Source organism: Macaca thibetana, chromosome 3, assembly GCF_024542745.1.
Source record: "Macaca thibetana thibetana isolate TM-01 chromosome 3, ASM2454274v1, whole genome shotgun sequence".
Lineage (NCBI taxonomy): Eukaryota > Metazoa > Chordata > Mammalia > Primates > Cercopithecidae > Macaca > Macaca thibetana.
The window spans coordinates 104,432,111-104,453,679 of NC_065580.1; the positions used below are offsets into that span (position 1 = coordinate 104,432,111).

Genomic DNA, 21,569 nt, shown 5'->3' on the forward strand with positions numbered 1-21,569 from the left:
AACACCCCCTCCTCCCGGCCCCCTCTCCGGCGCGGAGGGGCTGACTGCTAAGCCACTGCAAGCAACTCCCTCAAAAAAAAAAAAAAAAGAAAAAAAGAAAAAAGAAGAAAAAAAAAACCCGCATCGGAGGAGCCTGGCCGCAGGACCCCTCCTCCCCCGGCGCCCCCCACCCCTCGCCTCTACCCCCGCCCTCCCTCACACCCCCCCGCCCCCCAGCTCCCGGGCGCCCGCCTCCCTCCTTCGCGGACTGTCTCCCGACACGCCGGCTGAGAGCCCTTTTTGACTGCGAGCTGCGGCAGCTGAGCAGAGGCGGCGGCGCGGGACCTGCAGTCGCCCGGGATTCCCTCCAGGTGACGATGCTCTGGTTCTCCGGCGTCGGGGCTCTGGCTGAGCGTTACGGCCGGCGCTCGCCTGGGATTACCTGCTGCGTCTTGCTGCTGCTCAATTGCTCGGGGGTCCCCATGTCTCTGGCTTCCTCCTTCTTGACAGGTAGGGGAGGGGGCGGGAGGGACCGACCCTCCGGGACGCCGGTTTGGTACCTGGGAGAGGTGGCGCTGGCTTGCCCCGGGGATGGGAGGGTGGAGAGCGCGCACCTTGGCGCTTGCCCTGCGCTGGTCGATGGGGATGAAGCGAAACCCCGGGAGGGCTGGGAAGGCTGGGAGTAGGTGAAGAGGTTGCGGGCTGAGAGGCTGTTGCCTTCAATGTAGTAATAATAGACATTCTTCTATTTGAATTTGAGAAATTATTTTATTTTTAATATTTTCCTCAACTTTTATTTTAATCTTTATCTCTCTCTGTAGAACTCAGGAAAAAAAATTTGTGCAGTTATCTGCACATCTTCCTTTCTCATTTTTGGGGTTCCAATACATCCACTGTGCTAGGAGTGCTTTTTAAAGCACTGGCTCTCAAGACCTTGAATTTAAAGAAACTATCATTTAAAAAGGGCACTAATAGCCGGATATAATAATTATATGTTTTCAGGCAGGTGAAGACCTCAGCTGCTATTCTGAAGGACATACTTTACTGACACCTGGTGCAGAAAAGAAAATATCGAGTCAATTTCTAAGAGAAGGGAAAAGAGGATTGCGTTTCAAACAGTGATTTAAACCTAAGACAATGCGAGAAAGATCCATAGAAAGGCCTGTTCCTTGACACAGTTCTGAGTTTTGGTCAATTTAAAATCTGCCCCAATTTGAGTTTTTTTTTCTTTTTTTCTTTTTTTGCATATGGGGCTGTGTGCTTAGTTGAAATGTCTTCATAAAGGAGGAGTGTTATTAAAAATCCAGTGAAATACTTGGAATTGTGCTTAAACCATCTGAGAACAGATAATTTCTCTTTACATCATAGTCTTTTTAAAACTTGTTTAAATAAAATTATTGAAAATAGAGTTTGGGGGGAGGAGTTTTGCTTTGGTGAATTTAATAATTTTAACTACATTAGGAATTCTGAAGTTTGGGTAGAGGTTTCAAAAAAGATTGGTGTAAAAATTTTAAATGTTGAAATCATGCTACTAAGCTGACTTTAAATGAAACTTTTTTCCCCCTGAATTTCAGGTTCTGTTGCAAAATGTGAAAATGAAGGTGAAATCCTCCAGATTCCATTTATCACCGACAACCCTTGCATAATGTGTGTCTGCTTGGTAAGTGTGGAGATCAGGTAATATGAACTCAGTTGCTCTCTCTGATAAGGTGAATCCATTAAATGTGATAATATAACCAGATCTTACAAATTGTCTTTAGTCATTACAAAATTGCACATAACTGTACCTACTTTGTGAGTTGAATCCAGTTAATTTCTGAGTTTTATGGACTTTGGCAATTTCCATTTCATCTAGCTGGAAATTCTTATCTTTGACATTATCCTTATAGAAGTAAATTTCAGATAGGCTTTGTATGACGTCTCAGTGAAAATTGCAGTTTGTAATGTCTGTTTCCAGTAATGATTACTACAACCAAATCCTTGGTACAACAAAACTTTCTGCATTGGTTCTGTCATCTAAGCTCAGCGGGAAAATGATGAGATAAGATTTAAGTATGAAGGTCCGGAATAAGGTATGCAACAAAGGGAAAGAGAGGTGACAGTCACAAAAAATGAACATGAGGAAAAGATGTAATTCTGGATTTCTTTCTTGGGTTTCTTTGCCTGTTATACCCTAAACTCTCAAATACTGTCTTTATTTCTTATTTGGAAGCGTGAGTCAGAAAGGACAATTCTGTCCTTACTAGAGAATGACACTTGGCTGTCAGCTGCTTAGTTAACACTATCAGTGGTTAGTAGACTCAAAAAATAATTTGTTTCCATTTATTTTAGTTTAGTAGTCAATGATAAGTCTAATAAGTAACCACTTGGGGGAGATTAAGCAATGTGAATAAGACTTTCTGAGATGAAGTACAGACCTACAACATAAACATTTTTGCTTAAGAGTGTTTTACATGCCAATCACTTTTGGCAAAATTTGGTTAGAAACTACACATTATAAAACCCTGTTGGAGATACATTAAGGCAATCAAATGCGAAGCCCAAAAATGATAGAGGACTACTTGTTACTAGATCAGCGTGCTGTGTGGAACTGGAGAAGGAATTCATTTTGGTTTAGGCAAAAGCCAAGCCATCTGAGTTTATACTACCTAAACTTTTTCATGACAAGAGTTGAGGTCAACGTTTTGAAATGATAAATGGGTGACGGTAAATGGCTGTATCAAATGATTATCAGGTTTGGAAGACTAAGGAAATCAGCAGAAACAAGTAAAAATGCACTGTGTTTGCTGACACAATAAATATTGCTGTCTAATAAAACAGAGCTGAGAGAGGGTGTATTATGATTGCGTATTTATGGGTTGCCGTGTTCATTGATGATCTTTTACTAAATAATTTGTTGAAAAGAAGCTTTGAGTTTAAATTTTGACTCAGTTGTAGATTTACAAATGCAGTGTGTATGTATATGTGTGTTTAATCTTCCTTTTTAAATTTTTCTTATCTGTATAATGTGAGCGAATTATTTTATCTTAATCTATTAAGATTTCAGAGGACATTACCCTGACCAAGTAATATTTAAATGTGCTGAGAGCTTCGCATATAAAATACTGTTTTTCTCTTCAGCAATATTACTACTTATAAAGTTTACATATGTAGTTTGAGTTTTGTAAACTGTTCCCAAATAACATCATGAGAAATTCTCGCCACAGCATTCCCCCCTTTTCAGTACTCCTACCCCTGCTAAAAATAGTGCCTTTCTCTCAAAGTGGAGACTTAGTGATAAGAAGATAGATGTTAGAGTCCTGCAGTTTTGAAGGTAAAGAGTAAATCTGAAAAGATGCATCAGTTGGAATTCAAGTGGGAATGATATTTATTCCAGAAAAGTATCAATTAAATTCAGAAGGGCAGTAGCTTCATTTATGTCTTTAACGTTTAAGTAACAGTTGTAGGTATCTGCCTTGGGTGAGCGCTGTCAGAAATCCTTTCTAAATATGTAATATTAGGACTTTGGCTATCAGCTTCACCCGTTACAGAGCTCTTTCATTGGCTGAAAGGCTCAGTGATATGTTATCACGACCTTTGCAGGGGTTTAGAATTATGGGGTCCAAGTTGTCGTAGTCATTGCTGCTTCCTAAACATTTGTAATGACTTGGTAAAATTGAGTAATAATAGATGGATGACCACTTCTCTCTTTGTATAACACTCTTGTACATTTCCACGAACCTACTGCAGTTCATGGATTTCAAAGCACTCCAGACAGCCAGGAAGCTACTTGGCATTTTTGTACCTAGGCAGGAAGGTAGACCTATTTAGCAAATTGATAATGTTAGCAATGGTAAACACTTATGTTTACTATTTTTATTTTATTTTATTTTTACTTGTAGGGCCTCATCTAAGCCTGCATTATTTCATTTTATCTTCACAAAAATCCACTGAGGGCTTTTACCTTTATTTTACAGATGAGAAAACTGAGGTGTAGCGGGCTAAGTAACTTGTGAAAGTTGCATTTGAGTAAATAGTGGAGCTGAAACTATCTCAGATTTGTCTGCCTCTGGAGCACATGCCTATAACCATAAGAGACAGCCTATTTGTTGAGTTAAAGACGTGGGAAAGTAAGGAGAAAATAGAAAGAACATCCAAATTATTTTACCTTTTGGCGTTCCTTGGGTTATTTTGTTTTTTCTTTTGAGTCTTTCAAGAGTTTGGTTAGTTGACATTTGTTAATCGCATTATATGAAAGGAAAATCTCGTTATGATTTCAGTTGACCTGCAGGGAGCGTTAGTGGTGAGCTGGTTTTATGTATGTACATTAAGAGGGTATGTAATAGTCTCAACTGTACTTTGGATAAAGAAAATAGTCATATTTAGTTTGTGTTGGTCCAGCCTTTTGGCAGAAAGATACCTAAGGCTGAGTGTAAGCTCATATCTTATTTCATAACATGTACTAAAAAAATAAATAAATAAATAAAAGAAAGAAAGAAAAAGCTAACGTCAACGTATGCTTAAAAAAGATGTAAAATGTTACAGTTGGGAGGAAATAGGTGGCACAAAGTCCCGTATATAATTACAGAGTAAAAGCTTAAAAAACTCCACAAAAATCAACTTGGCCTGATTTAAACTTTTAAGCTGTGAAATGTTTCAGAGGTTGGAGTGAGCTCATTTCTGTGGAGTTTTTGAGGATGACAGTGGGCACAGTGGCCACCGTAAGCAGAGCTGAATAATTTTATTCTCATTTATCATCCTCTGCGTAGACCCGAGCATCTTGCCAGAACCAGTCCCAGTCCAAGAATAACTGGTTTGTTAGCTGGTGATGGAATCTCGTTTTAAAGTGTGTGGCCCAAAAAGCTTCAGTTCATCTATTTAAGGGGGTAGGTGAGAAGTTGGATCATGGTCCTAAAATCTAGGGAACTGGGTAAGCAGTTTAGATTAAACTGCATGTGCTTTATTGTTTAGTCAGAAAGCAAAGCATAACTTTACAAAATGGTCTTTTATGGGGCTGAGGAAGGGAGGCCAACACTTATTACTGTTTTTGTATGATATTTTCCCCGCTTTCTTGCTAGAATTATTTTTCCCATAATGTCTAGGAAAACACGTTGGTGCCTGCCCTGGAGTACAGCTGAGAGGGGAGCCAGCCACACCCAGATAAATGAAGCTGAAGCCATTCTCTGATCTTTGGGACGTCCCCAGGTCCACCAAGCACACATGAGAAGTGGTGCTTGATCTTCTCAGCCTTTTCCACCTAACTGTAGAATAGGAGGACATGGCGGGAGCCAGTGAGTTGGGCCCAGTACTAGAAACCTGAGAAAACTTTGGAGGCTGGGACTCAGAAAACCCGAAGTCAGAGCTTAGTTTGGCATACATTTTGTTCAGCAAAAAACATTATTCTGAGGTTGAAATTTCCTCTTTTAAATCCAGAGGTGCAATGTAGAAACGGACCCTTTGCTCATAAAAAGCAACGTGAAATTCAATGTTACAAGAATCAGGGCCCCACCTGTCTTGGAGCCAACCAAATAGTGAAGACAGAGAGACCTTGTCTGCTGTCTTCTACTTTTTTAATCACAAAAGTCTAATATCGCTCAACAAGGAGCTCCCAGCATGTTAGATTCTCTCGGGTGCCTTATCTCCATAAAATCCTCATGTTCTTCATTGTTCAGATTAGCTGGCTGGAGAATAGATATCTATTATCTAAACAAGTGTTAAGCACATGTTTGAGGATGAGGGAGATAACATTGCATGAGAATTCAATTCATGTGTGTGTGCATGTATGAAACAGAGAGAGAGAAGCCATAAAGTAGACCAGATGTGTTCAGAGAGGTACTGCACTCAGTATATGCACAAATACATAGATTGCCATACTTTTTCCAAGTTGTTTCAGGTCACTTCTAGACTTTGGATGCTCAGTAAGGAAGCAATCAGATTTATTTATTTTTACTCTGTTTAGAAGGTGATATGACCAATTACCTTTCAACAGAACAATTTTTGGGAAAGGTAACAGTTAATGTATAGGATTGTGTTGGCAAATTCACAAAGACTAGATCTGAGAGTCATTCTTGTTCATGCTTTATTCAGGCTCAAAGAAGTAGAGCAAATCTCGTGAGATCACACAGTTACTAAGAGACAGAACTGGGATGTGAAGTCAGTTTCTTTTTTTTTTTTTTTTTTGAGACGGAGTCTCGCTCTGTCACCCAGGCTGGAGTGCTGTGGCCGGATCTCAGCTCACTGCAAGCTCCGCCTCCCGGGTTCACGCCATTCTCCTGCCTCAGCCTCCTGAGTAGCTGGGACTACAGGCGCCCGCCACCTCACCCGGCTAGTTTTTTGTATTTTTTAGTAGAGACAGGGTTTCACCGTGTTAGCCAGGATGGTCTTGATCTTCTGACCTCGTGATCTGCCCGTCTCGGCCTCCCAAAGTGCTGGGATTACAGGCTTGAGCCACCGCGCCCGGCGTGAAGTCAGTTTCTTACTTGCTAAACTAGAGTTTCCTTCTGCTGGAAAAGTTGACTACTTAAAAACTTCTACAGATACCTTCAAGAGCTTCAGAGAGTCTTTTCAACCAGCACAGAGCTAATGTAGGCTCTCTATGGAGGCAGTTATAGTGGTTTCGATCTTGCAACCCAAACCGTCTAGAATTTGGAGAGCCCTTCCAAGGAAGACATGGGTTTTGGCTGGCATCATAACATTTTGGCAAAGAACTTTGGCCCAGACATCAGAGAGTCTTGGGTTCAAATCAAACCGGTGGTGAAGTTGAGACAACTACCTCACCTTTCCAAACCTCAGTTTCTTCATCTGGAGAGTGGGATGGATGTCAACATCTAGTTCACAGAGTTGCTGTGTGAATTAAGTGAGATGTAGCACGTAAAGTTTGGCCTGGGGCTTGGCATTGAGTAAACCCTCTGGAATGATTTTTTATTGCTGTTATTGATGATGGCATTATTTTTAAAAATTCTTATTTCCTCACATGGAACAGGATGCAAAGTTTCAAAAGAAAATGATAGAAGGGACGACGGACGAGACGTAGGGATAATGATGGCAAACCCACCCATTGTTGTGCATGAACAAGGTTTGTCAGAAATGTTTAGTGAGTTTTTCTGTCCCTCCAGGCTTGGACTGGGCTGATCTAGGCTGCTTCCTTATTGGTCCAGTGATCTTTGGGCCCTGGTGTAAGTTTTCCCCTCGCTTTCCATTAAACACACACACCCACACAAAAAACAAGAAAAAAGAAAAAAGAAAAAAAGAAAAGAAAAGCTTTCCGTGGAAGAGGGGCCTGCTTTCTTGCAGAGTATTTACATCTCTATGCCTGTGGGGTCACCTTCACTTGTACTTTTATTGGCAGAGGGATTGGGTTGGGACTCGGGAGCGCTGTAATTCTGGAAAAACTGCCTCGTGGCCTGGCATCATGGGGATTTTCCTGGCCCGCCTTGTGGAAGTCTCTCGACCCCTTTCCAGACCTGAGTGTGTCTTTGTTGCCTACTTACTCACTGCTCCCCTTCCCCATCCCATTTCAAACACTGTTTATTTTGTTTTGAGGCACTGGACTTGACTGTGGGTATCAACAGTAAATTGTGTTTTAAGTGTAGGAAATAATGTTGAGGAAAGAGAGCCCTTCCCCAGACTAGAATGCAAATAGGGGGAGGGCAGTAGAATAGGAGATAATGGGAAAAGTCAGGCAAGGCAAAATGATGGAAAAATAAAACCAGTTAATACGAATTTGTTGAGTAAATAAAGGATATCAGTTTTTCACACCCTCTTCTATGGCCCTTCTGTATAAATGATGATATATTGAGTCCTTTGTGCTATAAAAGAATATGAGTAACAAACACCACCTTTCATGGCACTGGGAGGTCAAGTGTGCTTGTTGAACTTAGTTAAGATCAGCAAATGAGCTGGGTGTATATTTTAAGACCTGTTGATTCCCAGTTCTAATTTTATAAAACACCACTCAAGGCACTAGGGATCGCAGGTTATAAATTCAATAACATTATTCTTTCTTCCTTCTTTCCACACTTCATCCCCTCTTCCATTTTATTTTATTATTTTTAGTCCTTTCTGTGTTTGAAGCATTGTGCTGGCTGGGGACCTTTGAGGAGACAAAGACCAACAGGACAGATTCTTGCCCACAGTCTAATGGGGGAGACGAACACATGCATAAATAAGAAACTTTATAGGAGTGACAGAAAAGCACTGTAATAGACTCAAACCCATGTACTAAGGAGGCTGCCAATGAATTCTCACTAGGATATCTGTGACCATGATGTGGGGGGAGAGATGATCCAGGCAAAGCCTTGTTGGAGGAAAGACACAAAGAGAGTGTGCTTGGGACTGTGGAAATGGCAGAGTCTACTGTGCCCAAAGCTGTGATGGAGCTGGAGTTAGAAAGCTCCATGAGAACCAGCATGGGGAGCACCTTGAATGTAATAATAAGGATATCAGTGTGAAGGGTCTGGAGTCTGAACAACAGACTGCAGGGATATTGTGTGGTCAGGTGAGCACAAGCAGCCTGGGCAGTGGGAATGGAAAGAAGGTGTTGGGATAAACCAGTGTTGCTTAGTCTTTTGAATCTTTGACTACATTCCAGTTCTAGAGTATTTACATGAATACCAAAGGTATTGAAAAAAAAAATATGTCGATAGAAAAACTCCAAACCATGCCCAGCAAGACACAGTTGGTAAAATTCAGCAGCAATTACAGTGGAGTGATTGGTAGCACAGCCACTTTGCTTGTCACTTGGTGCCTCTAGAGTAGGGTGCTGCTACTTGAATAGAGTAGTTCTCTTCCCAGAACTCACTCTCGAAATTCTATTTGGGGCACCAGCTCTCTCCTCTTACAGTGACACCCTGCCTTACACTGTTGCATGGTTCATTTGGTAAATTATTCAGTCTGGTAGGTGTGTTTATGATAGCATGTATGCTCACTTTTAGCACAATTTTTTGTTGTTGTTCTTTTTTTGAGACAGAGTCTCGCTCAGTCGCCTAGGCTGGAGTGCAGTGGCGCGATCTCGGCTCACTGCAAGCTCCTCCTCCTGAGTTCACGCCATTCTCCTGCCTCAGCCTACCAGTAGCTGGGACTACAGGCGCCCCCCACCCACCCGGCTAATTTTTTTGTATTTTTTGTAGAGACGGGATTTCACCGTGTTAGCCAGGATGGTCTCGATCTCCTGACCCTGTGATCCACCTGCCTCGATCTCCCAAAGTGCTGGGATTACAGGCATGAGCCACCGCGCCCGGCCTTTAGCACAAGTTTTATACATTAATCAGGATTGGGTGGCTCACCTTTAAAAAGTGCACCAACGTGCCATGACATTGAGAACCACTAGTCTTGCAGAGGTGTTTTGGAGCCCACATTTATAGTACTTGGCAAGAAAATAGATGGCAGAGGTGAAAGATGGGAAAAATTGAAGGGAATTTTGAGAAATCTATCCAATGTCATAGACACTGTAGGAAGAGAAGGGGTCCTGTGGGTGGGTGGGTAGTAATCAGTTTAGATGTAATGTGTTGGGCTTGATAGATCTTCAAGGTAGAAAAGCCATGTAGGCTCTTAAAAGATCGTGAGTTCAGTATAGAGAAATCAGGACTAGAAGTTAACAATTTGTTACCTGTCTGCATAGAAATAAACTTCAAAACTTTGGGAATAAATTATTTGCCTTGAGGAGGGGTCTAAATTGAGATTTTAAAAAAATGGGCCTACAATATTAACTATAAGAAGGGTTTTGTCTAACAGAAGGATAGAAAAGGAGAAACCTATGAAAGAGATGGAAAACTTATAGTTATAGAGGCAAGAGGAGAACCAGGAAGGCACAGGCCAAGGCAGAAGATGTTTGAAGAAGACAAAGACTATTGGCATTAAACATTGCAAAGAACTGGAAGATTCTAGGAGAATATCAAAGAAGGAACGTTCTCATCTTCTTGGACTCTTTGAAACAATGAACAATGGTCCCTTCCCCCCAGACCCTGCATATTTGCACATGGGATTGAATTGATCATAGATGAGATTCAGTGCAACCCCAGTTGGCAGGAATCCAAAACTAAGATTGCTGTAGGGATTTTGAAAATTTAATGCAAAAATCACAAATTTGCCAAACTTTGACTTTAAAAGATCTTAACAAAAGTGAATAAATACCACATGAAATTTTAAAAGGTACCCAAACAAAACTAATTTCACGGATAACAGTAATACACTTTTTGCAAACGTCATTGGAATGTTTCTATAGTTAAATGTAAAATGGACCAGGCCACATTGAGGGATTTTTTTATTAGGAATAAAAGCAACAATATAAAAGAGTCTGACTAATATAAAAACTTACTATTATAAACTTTTAAGTTTGCTCTATTAAACTGTTAATGATGCTTTAAAAATATTATGATATAATTTAATGTCTTAAATTCTAGGTCTTCAGGTAAGATATTTTCTTTTCTCATGAAATGTTTAAAGCCCATTTTGTCAGTGAAGTACAGCTGTGGTGTGGGGGCCGTTGTGTCTCAATGTATGGGTTTGAGTCTCACCTGGGTTGCCTGGTAGCTGTGCACCACTGAGCAGACACCTTACCTTCTCTGAGCCTTCATTGTGAAGTCTGGGACAAGTCCCAGTGGTATGTACTCTTCAGCAGACTTAAGTGGTTGGCTGTGGGCATTAACTGGGGTGACTGGAATGGGTTAAAGGCCAAGATGCGTGTGAAAGCTGTTTGTAAACAGTGTAAATGAAACTGTTATTAAGGGCCAGAACTTGAATAGAAGAAAGTGAAGTGTATGCCATAAACCACTTTTCAGCACCTAATTCAGTGAATATACTCTTTGGGAATGATAGCTTAGTGGTTCTCATTTCTACCCTTTAATAGTTGTATGGCTTTATGTAAATTGCCTAACATTTCTATATCTCAACCTCTTTATCTTCATCATGAGGCTCTTGTCAGAATTGTAAGTTACAACACGAAAAATTCTTAAAACATGGTCTGGGCCGTGGTCATCACTTTAGAAATGATAGCTGCTTCCAGCATTGAAGTGTCATGGAATGACTGCCTTTGCCATACTTTAAATTAAATGGACTGTATTTATGGCAATTTATTGTCAACACTTATGAAATGTGTTTATTCTGAATTTTTCTCAGGGTACACAATGGAAGGTCAGAAGAGCCTACTGCTGCTTTTCTGTTAAAGATGGAAAACCCTGTTAGTGTTTGGGGCTTAGGAAGATGGGTCGCTCCTCTATTTTTTCTTTTCAAAGCTTCACCTGCTTAACTCGCGCCAATTTACAAACAACGAATCACAGTGTTGTTTTCTCAGTGAGGCCCAGTTGTCCTCTGCAGTCCTTGCCATTAAATCAGGAAGTGGCAGGTAGGAGGCAAAAATGTTAAAGTAGTGACCAGCGGGCCTGCTGAGCCTGAAGCCTCTCAGTCCTCTCCGTTTTAAAGAGTGTGATGTGGCCAGCTTCCTGCTTTCCAGCCAACCACAGGCACTAGTGCATACCTGTGGGATCGGGCCTCCTTCTAGAAAGGGCAAGCCCAGATGAACTGGTGTGACTGGATTTGGACATGTGGGCCCTGCACATTCATACAGCCTTCTGTGCTTGGGACTAGAAGTCCTGCCAACTCCTCTAAGAGCCTGCTGCTGCTTCTCGGTAATAGCATGTTCTGCCTTGTAGTGTAGTGAGTTGGGCGAATTCACTTCTTAAGGGATGGTGTCTTAAAGTGTAAGAACCTCGTCACGGTCGTCTCTGTCAGCTCCATAGCTTCAGCAAGAGGTCCACAACCTTGGGACTTGAGTGGGAGTTCGACTGGAGTTTCCTGTTTATAGTTGGGGTTGTTAACACTTGGGATAGCTGCCCCCAGAATGGAACTCCAAGTTCCAAAACATGATTCTCCTAGAAAGTTTATCACAGAAGGTCAACCTCCTCTATAAAAGACGTCCTAAATAATCATTACATAAACACTGTCTTTTTTTTTGAAGGGAATGTAATCGTATTTGAAAATATAAGATCATATTGATATTTACATCTGCTTTTATTTGTGATAAAAGGAACATTCCCTTTTATAGAAATAGATCGTTGTCAAAAGCAGAAATGTCCCTGACAAGGCAGGAGGTATAGACAAGGGAGGTTCTGGGACGATCTGGCTTCCACTTTCAAAAAGTCACAATGAAAAATGTCTCCCGATCCCTGGAGCTGGCATTCTCCAGTCATTTCCAGCCCCTTTCAGTGAGGCTAACTCTGAAATCTTGACACAAGCCTTCATGTTTATATTAGGTTTTGGATGTTAGCTCCCTTGGCTTCTGGGAGCTGACTCTGTTGAAAATTATGTTTTTCTTTTAAGGACAAAGGCCTTATTGTATGTACATGTCGTGTAGTGTAATGAGCTTTCTTTCTTTCTTTTTTTTTAATGTTAGGTAATGGGTGGTACTAACCTACGTCTGCCAAATGAGCAGTTCAAAGATCTGTAAACTGACGGGCAATTTTAAGGTTTCACGCAGGTAACTCAGCAAGAGAAAATGAGAGGGCGGGATGGGTGGCATCTTCACTGACCACAGCATGTCCCCCAAATGCCCTGCTTCAAGGGAATAGACGTAACAGGACTCTGAGCGAGGATCTGCAGATAAGTGATGGTACCCAGAGTCACTTCAAAGAGAAGGATGGAATACAAATAATGAAGATAATGATCATCCCGTTTTAACTTACAAAAACACGCCTTTCCAAAACAACTCTTGTATTCTTAGTCACATATATAGTATTTGACCAGACAGTTTTTCATGGTTGCTAATGCTGTCGGCATAGGCCAAGCACTTTAGTTTTAGATGCTGTGTGATCAGCTGGCCACTCTGGTGGCACTGCTGGCCTCTTTGACTGTGGGTGACCTCAGGAAGGTTATTTCTAGTAGGGACAGCTTGTCCCATGGAAAGGAGGTATGAAAACTCGAAGCTGCTCTTCCATTTCTTTGGGCCTCTGTAAGAGACATTTTTAGCATCTTTTATTTTATTTATTTATTTATTTATTTATTTATTTATTTATTTATTTATTTTTTTTGTAGAGACAGGGTCTCACTATCACCAGGGCTGGTCTCAAACTCCCGGCCTCAAGCGATCCTCCTGCCTTGGCCTCCCAAAGTGCTGGGATTACATGAGTGAGCCACCACACCTGGCCAGCATCTTGATCTTAATTGCTTCCCCCTTTCTCCTTTTAAAAACCTATTTTCTGAGGTTCCTCTTTGAGGCATGTCTATGGACTGCAGCAGTAACGTTAATGAATGACATTTTCATTCTTCGCCATGTTGATTGCTCCAGGTCTTATTAAAAGATGCTGGGGGATTCAGTTTCCATTATTTTCTAATTGAACAGAGCCATTTGTGCCAAGATACTAAAATTGCTCCCACTTTTCTCAGAGGGCAGAGGCTGTTCTGCATCAGTGGCCTGTGGGGTTTGCAGCTTCTGCCTCCAGTAAAGCCTGCCTCATTCTGTTCCTTTACCGCCCAGAAATTCATGAATTCCAGAGACACCCGCAGCCTGCTGGGTCTCTCCAGCTTTGTGGATTTATGGTGTAAAAGCAGTAGCATCAAGACATTCACATAGCCGTGTTTTTTTTGGTCTCGGGAGAACACTATTTTCCTGAATGAGAGAACATGAAAGATGAAGCAGATATTCTCCCACTTGGGAGCCACTATGCCAAAACAGTTAAGGTCTTGCCATGGGCTTGTGTTTATGCCCCTTGAGGGGAATGGGGCCCATTAGGCTTGAGTTGTGGTAATTTCCTGTTTTCAAGCACATGTGAAACAATGATTCTGATGCCCAGTGGGACCTACCAGAGGTCAGCTAGCTGCAGCTCCATTAGCACATAGATGAGGACCAGGATGAAATTCCTTGTCTCTTAGAGGTGACTCAGATCAGAAGTTGTGGAAGAGCTGGCTGTCAGGGAAGGGGGCAGGAATCTACACTTTTTGTGCATCTCATTAGTCTGGGGTGGCTTCTGTTGGAGGAACCAGCCCTTTTCTCTCCCTGCTGGGATGTGCTGGAAATGCATGTACCAGATGGCGTTGCTTCCTTTTCATCCATGGGTGCATGTGTGTGTAGGGGAATTGTTAAAAACTGTGAATTTTTTTCTGTTTCATGTAAACCATATACTGACCAAGGGCAAAAAAAAATTTTCTTAAGTTACTTTGCATGCTAAAGGGTCATGTTATAGAAATCTGGAGTCCCCAGATTTTGGAGTTACGAAATTTTTGGTAGTTGTCTGACGTTGACCTATAGGAGCAGCAGTTTTATGTGGTTCAACCTAATGTATGCTTTGAGGACGTTTAGACTTTTGCAAGAGAGATATTTATCCTCTAGGTTATTGCAAGGGATACATTATCCTCCAGGTTATTGCAACGTACCTGAATGAGGGGATATTTAAATTCAGTGAATTTGCACTGGGTTCATAAACTAAAGCCAAAATGTGGCGGCATAGTAAAATGCCTCTCAATCTGTGAACCTCCAACTCTGAATTAATGGGCTCTTCTGTATATCCTCAAGACCCCTCTGAGGGTGGTGGGGCAGTGGGGGAGGGAGGGGAGAAGCAGCACCCAGCTTAGGTGGGGAGCACATGGTAGGGGCTCTGCAGGAAATGTGGGAATGGCATTGCAGGACTGGAGTAGGCAAATGATTGATTGATGGTCATTAAACTCAGCACACATTTATTGAGCATTTATGTTAATAATATCCTGAGGCACTGCAAGACAGGAGCAAGGCTTCTTACATGAACAGAAGGGGATTAAATTATGGTTGAGATAGTTTTGAAGTTAGATGTCTTTTATTGCTTTAAAGTTCTTTGAAAATTGATTAACTTATGCAAGCCAGAGATATTAACTCTTGTTTGAAATATTCGATTAGTCAGAGCAACCTGTTAGTCCTTGACTGTGCTAGATTTTATAGGGTTATGTATCTGTGTACACACACACACACACACACACACATATATATACATATATATGTGTGTGTGTGTGTGTATTTATATAACATTTGGATAATGGTTTTAGTTTGGAAACTACCCTCTGTCATTAGAATCTTAGATGAAAGTGTGAATTAATGTGTGATGAAACTGATACTTGTATATATGTGCTGGGAGCCCATAGAATGAAGCCTGAACACTAGTGACAAGGGGTATGCAATTCTGTTGCCCGATGTGTTCCCTTCCCTGGGCCTCTGCCCCTTCTTCCCTCACACACTTCAGTTTGGCTACTTGTCTTCTCTCACACAGTTGTAGGTCGTTAACAAGTCAGTGGTTAGAATTTTGCCTTCAGCTTCGTCTGTTCTCCTACCAGGGGCCCAGCAGTGGTGGCTCTCAGATTTTAATATGTATAAGAACCACCAGGGAATTTGCTAAAAAATGCAGATTTCCTGTGTCCTGGTCCAGAGATCCTGATGGAGTAGGTCTAGCTGGCTCCTGTGCAGACCAGGGAAGCTCCATTTTTTTGTTTGTTTGAGATGGAGTCTTGCTGTATGACCCAGGCTGGAGTGCAGTGGTGTGGTCTCAGCTCATTGCAACCTCCATCTCCCAGGTTCAAGTGATACTCCTGCCTCAGCCTCCTGAGAAGCTGGGATTACAGATGCGTGCCACCATGCCTGGCTAATTTTTGTATTTTTAGTAGAGACGGGGTTTCACCACATTGGTCAGGCTGGTCTCAAGCTCCAGACCTTGTGATCTGTCCGCCTCAACCTCCCAAAGTGCTGGGATTACAGGCATGAGCCACTGTGCCTGGCCAGAAAGCTCCATTTTTAATAAACCCTTCCCGTGACTTTTATGCAGGGGCCAATTTTTGAAGCACTCTTTCCACCTGACATGTAATGGAAAGAGAAGGGTATATGAATATAAACATAAACATATGTTTATATTTAAATCTTGGTTAGGTACAGTTGAAATTCTGTTATTGGTATAAAACTTGATAATAGATCAACTATCGTTTACATAATGTTGCTTTCGTGGAACTTTTACACAATTTTCTTGCACATTAGCTATCTTTATTGAAGTGTTCTTTTCCTACTCATGTCATCTTTATCAAACCTCCTTTAGTCACCCAATCAGAATGAACTCACTTGTTCCTTGAAGACTTTATATTGGTCACTTTTTATTATAACCCTTACTCCTCTCTCCTCTACATTTTTATTAACTAGTTACATGACTTTCTCTTCTACTGGACTTGAAGCTTCTTCAGGGTAGGAATAGCATCTAATTCTTCTCATGATCAAAACATCTAGAACAGCGCCTTGCAGACTTTAAATCTTAATAGATATTTTGCGAACAAACACTATTCATAAGCTGGGGACAGTCCAAAGTTCATTTTCCTCAAAGACAGCCTGTGAGGTAGGGCCGGCATTCTTAAGAAACCAGTTTCATAGTTGAGCTCATTAAGGCTCAGAAAAGGAAAAGCAAGGCGAAAGTCCCACCACAATCAGCGAGAGTTGGAACTGCAATTCAAGTACCAGATTCCTGTCCCATCCGGGGCAGACTCCGCAGAGCTCTCTTTCAGAGAATGTCACCTAACCACAAGGGTTGAGAGAATACCCCCTGGGGTCAGTGAGAGAGACCCAGCAAATAGCTTCCCTGGGGATTATGTTTTAACAGTCCTTGCAGTCCAGTTAGGTAAGGTCCTGCCTGGCGCCTTTGGGTGGGAGAGGCTGACCCGCTGGGCTGCTGCCAGTCTCTTCATGGGATAGATTCCCACAGGGATACACTCTGTTTCCTGTGGTCTTTCTGGGATGGGTAGCAGCTGCAGGACGAAGCTGACATGACGTTATGTTTGTTGCTTCTTCAGCATGAGCCAACTAGATGGAGCAATCTGACACAAAACCCAGGGTTTTATGACTGACCTAGTGGGATCCAGCCGCATCTGGAGGAACCAGCCGCAAACAACGCAGAGTTGAGGGCCAGGTGAAGCGGGATCCAGCTCCCCACTTCACCCCAAAGTGACTCCTCAAAACCTCTGCAAGAAGCTGTTTCCTTCAGCTGGCAACTTAGAGCCAGCAGGTTTCTTCCTTGCGCAGAATAAAGCCATTCTGGGAAATCTTAGTTTTCTTCTCTCCCTTTTGCTGACCTGTTTGTGCCCACACCTTTCTTTCCCTGCTGAGGGAGAGTGTAAAGTCAAGTTGACCAGGCTCTGATTCCCATCACCTTCACGGAATTCTGGTCATGTTGCTGGACAATTTCCCATACTTTAAATGGGAATCCTTTAAACCTTTTTTTTTTTTTTAAAATTAGCCTGGCATTCCATTGTTCCAGGGATTCATCTCCATCCTTATTATTTTTTACCATGTTATTTTCTTTCTTTGTCATTAGCGCAGAAATTCCATGATGTCACCATTCCCCAAGTTTCGTGTCTAGTTTTTCTCAGTCTCAGCTTTTAATTCTTGAGTTCAGCCCGATACTGAAATGTACAAAAGGCATTACAGTGGGCTGGCTGTTCCTCCTCCACGCAGCATGGCTCAGACATTTGTAGGGACGAGCTTGTCCAACTCACCTTATTTTGTTGTTGTTCTGTTTTGTTTTGTGTTAGGCTTTTAGAATCCCGAGGTCGTGGTTTTTAGTTTCGGTCTCTAGTGATAAGCAGAAAAGAGGGATGAGGAAGGGGCTTTACTGGCCCAACCAGAAACAGAAACTAAGAACCCATGACTGTATTCTCTCCCTTGGACACCTCTCAGTGTGCCACGTGGAACTGCTCTCTAGGCAAAACTGGATGATCTGGTGGACAGCTGGTGGAGACCCATCTGTGATCTTGATCAAAGACTCAAGAGAAGGACTGCTGGGGTGAGCTAACGGGCCAGCTTGGAGCAGTGTCAAGTGTTCAGGTGGGGGTTAGTAAATATTTTTTTTACTAATGATGATGTGCTGATATAATTTAGCCTGGTGAAGATGATGCCCAGGGGAGACTTTAACAGCCTTCTAATATGTGGGAAGGAAATCTTATGTTGAAAGTACAGAGAGGAGTACTAATCCCAAAATTGCAACACATTGCTAGCTTGTTTCTCCACTGACCTCTGTCTCATACTCGCTTCCAGAGTGAGTCCCAAGATGGTTGTGGGGTCTTGGCTTCTCTACTTCTTGGCCAGTGCCTGCCTGTATGTGTAGACTCTTCCCTAGATCCTGGATCCTAGTTACCCTGCTGTAGATGAGTATCATGGTCCCAGCATTGAGCCATATTTTTTGGCATGAGACATTAAAAGAGGCCTCTGACTGTGGACTCTGTTCACTTCCAGGCTATGGCTTCAGGACTCCGTATAACAGAGAAGAAAAACTTAAGTTGAGATATTTTCTGTCTCCCTTTCTTTCTATTACTACCAAGTGTTTAATGTCCCCGCCCCCTCCCCCCACCTGCCACACACACCCATCTGCAATACTCACCCAGCCTTTGGTCACTAAGCTCTAGTGGGTTTGTGCCCTCTTGGGTGGGAACATTGGTCCTAGACCTTTTCCATGGAATTCTTAGCTCTTCTAGCCAACCAGAATTTTCCTAAACTTAAATCAAATCAGTTTTCCTCTGAGATGCAGGTTGGCAGGTGTGATAATTAGTAGTAGTGGGAGTAAGGAGTGGGCAGCAGTGGTCTAGGCAGCCTCTCTTGTGAGCCTCAAATAGTGGGTAGCAACCCTCCCATCCTGGGGTATCTTGGTTGCTAAAACACCTGGCAGAGTGGCAGGTGCTGATCGAAGGTGACCTCTGGTGGTCACTGAATTAATGTAATGATCACAGCCAGGGTAACTTACAGTTGTCTATGCACACATTTGTGTGTCTTCGTGGGTAAGGACTCATACATACGGCGCTCTCTCAGCGTTTGTGTGATGGACTTATAAGAATTCTGTTTTATTGGCTTATTTTTCTTTTTGGTGGATCTTCCTTATCTTTTCAAACTTTAAATATTGGAGGGTCCCAGGATTCAGCCAAGACGTTTTCTCTGTTTATATTCATACCCTAAGCAATTTTATACCGATCCACGGCCCAAAACCACCGGTATGCTGATAGTTTCCACATTTATGTTCCCACATCCCACCTCCAGTCCAGCTGCATCTGTCCACATGTCTACCTGGTGTCTCCACGTGGATGTTGAGTAGGCATCTCAAACTGAAAATGGCCTGAATGAGCTCTCCTTTGTCACCACTCCTTAAACTTAGTTTGTTCCAGCCAGTGACATCAGCTGCATGGATCCATTTTTTAGGCCATCCATCAACCATGGGGTCCTGGATTCCTCTTTCTCTTGCATCCCAGGTTCAATTCATTAGCAGCTCTTGTCAGTATAGTCTTGAAAATATGTTGGATTATTTCTAACTACCTGTTACTGCTGTTGACTTCGGACAATATGTTATCAAGCAGTGACCATTTGAAAGTATACAAATTATTTGACTTACTTGAGCAAAATCTTCCCGTGGCTTCTCATCTCACCCAGAATCCAGTTTGAAGAGTAACCATGGCCTACACAGACCTGCACGGTGCGGCTCCAGACGCTATCTTGGCCTCAGCTCACAAAGCACCCTCCCCTCTCACTGTGCTCCAGCTGCGCACTGGGCTCCTCCTCACTCCTACAGGATACCTAACCCCCTCTCCACTGGGGTTTTGTTCTTTCCTGTGCCTGGAGCACACATATCCAATATATTTACGTATTCTCCACCGAGGTATAGGAGTAAATGTCTTCTTATTAGAGGGTCTTTTCCTTTTTTTTTTTTTTTTTTTTTTTTTTTGAGACGGAGTCTTGCTCTGTCATCCAGGCTGGAGTGCAATGGCACAATCTTGACTCACTGCAACCTCTGCCTCCCGGGCTCAAGTGATTCTCCTGCCTCAGCCTCCCGAGTAGCTGGGATTACAGGCACACGCCACCAGCTAATTTTTGTATTTTCAGTAGAGACGGGGTTTCACCATGTTGCCCAGGCTGGTCTTGAACTCCTAACCTCAGGTGATCCACCTGCCTCTGCCTCCCAAAGTGCTGGGATTACAGGGGTGAGCCACTGCACCCAGCCTAAAGGGTCTTTTTCTGATCACTGTCCCCAACAGCCTCACACCTTGTCATTCTGTTCCCTTGTCCCGCTTCATTTTCTCAGAGCCCTCTGCAGTGCCCGTGAGATCCTGCTGCTGGAACGTCAGTTCTGTGAGGACACGGCCCTCCCATGTTCATTTATACCCTCCATACCTGGGACAATGCTGGGCTCATTCAGAGCATATTTGTTGGGCGAATTCATCTGTGCCACTGAGTTTAATTTTTTGATTTGGCAATTGGAAGATCTAACTATTTCTCTTCCCCAAAATAAATGATGAACTTTTCTTTCTACTCCAAACTTTGCTTCTTCTGTCACGATGACTTGCCCTTTTCGTAGCTTACATTATTGTGGGTATCATGTTTGATGGTGCGAAAACTAAACAAATCCACTGAAAGGTGAAAAGTTGTCTCCAATGAGCACTAATGCTATCATAACAAACTGTGCAATGAGCAATATCATTCTAGAATAAAATTCTTTCCTATAGAAAACCGTTTTTGAAAAACAGATATTACCACTCATGGTGGACTTGGCAGCGTGGTAATTATTGGTTTTAGAATGTAAGTTAAATTCCAGTATGTTATGTTTTATATTTTACCTAAAACATAGATGAAAGACTAGCAAAGTATGTTAAATATTACAGTTTCATAGAGCAAGAAAATCATGGCACAAGATAAGCACCCCTTATTTTCCTGTGATATATGTGAAACAAACTGTTCTACTCAAAAATACCAAGTGAGGTTGCTACACTTCACTTGGAGTGCACTGGAATGTCATCATAGAAGAAGATTCATTTGTGAATTGTCAGTTCCAAAATGCTGACAGATGTAGGTCAAATTCTGTCTCAGTGAGATAATTGTATAACATAACTTTGTAAAGGCTCATTTCAGTGGGCCACGTAGTGTCTAAAGAACCAAGAGACTTTGGATGATTTTTAGGAGTTTGTGGCAGTGGAATTTGGTCAGAACTAACTGTTCCCGCCTCACTTCTGAGCTTCTCTGAGCTGGTAACCGGCACTTCTTGCCCCTTGTGTTGCAACATGGGAGGTGCCTGTGCTGTGTTTATGCTTTAGTCTCTCTCCCTCTTGGATTGTAAGCTCTTCTAGGGCAGAAGATGTGTCTGATTCATATTTTCTGTTCCCATCAAAACCTGGCATAGTGCCTGGCCTGCCGCAGGGGCTCAAAAATATTAGTTAAACAGATTTGTGGATTTTTGGTCAGATAGATCTGAAATCTGCAGTGATTAACCTGCAGAAAAATCCAAGTTTATAGCCCCAATGCCACATGTTTCTAATAGCCGTTTGTTTTTCTGCAGATACTTTTGCCTTATTTTAGATATGTGAAAGCTTCTGGAAGCTGTTTTTTGATGGAACACTTGTTAAAATTAATGATTAAGGATTCTAATTATGGTTGATATTTTCCTTTTAAAAATGGGCACATGCTGTGAATCCCTTCAGCAACGTTTATGTTGATAATGTTTTGTGTGTAATTGACCACTCTCGTTTCTTTATAACACCTTAATCTCAGAAAGGGATTATTTGCAAATCTGGCTTTCTTTGATGGTTTAATGAGTTTGCAAATGGACACTAGTGGATTAAAATTACATTCTAAACCAAGGAAATAAATC

At 42.1% G+C, this 21,569-nt stretch overlaps 1 protein-coding gene across 2 annotated transcripts in view; it reads left to right on the forward strand.

Annotated features, from left to right (window-relative positions):
* Positions 1 to 222: 222 nt before the first annotated feature.
* Positions 223 to 21,569, forward strand: part of BMPER (BMP binding endothelial regulator) — a 245,941-nt gene continuing 224,594 nt past the window's right edge. Inside the window, exons 1-2 of one of the 2 annotated variants that reach the window (XM_050783275.1) lie at positions 223 to 489; positions 1,554 to 1,639. In XM_050783275.1, coding sequence (XP_050639232.1) covers positions 357 to 489; positions 1,554 to 1,639 — 219 coding nt within the window. In that variant the 5' untranslated portion in view covers positions 223 to 356. The remainder of the gene's footprint in view (positions 490 to 1,553; positions 1,640 to 21,569) is intronic. The other variant, XM_050783276.1, reaches the window with a different exon arrangement.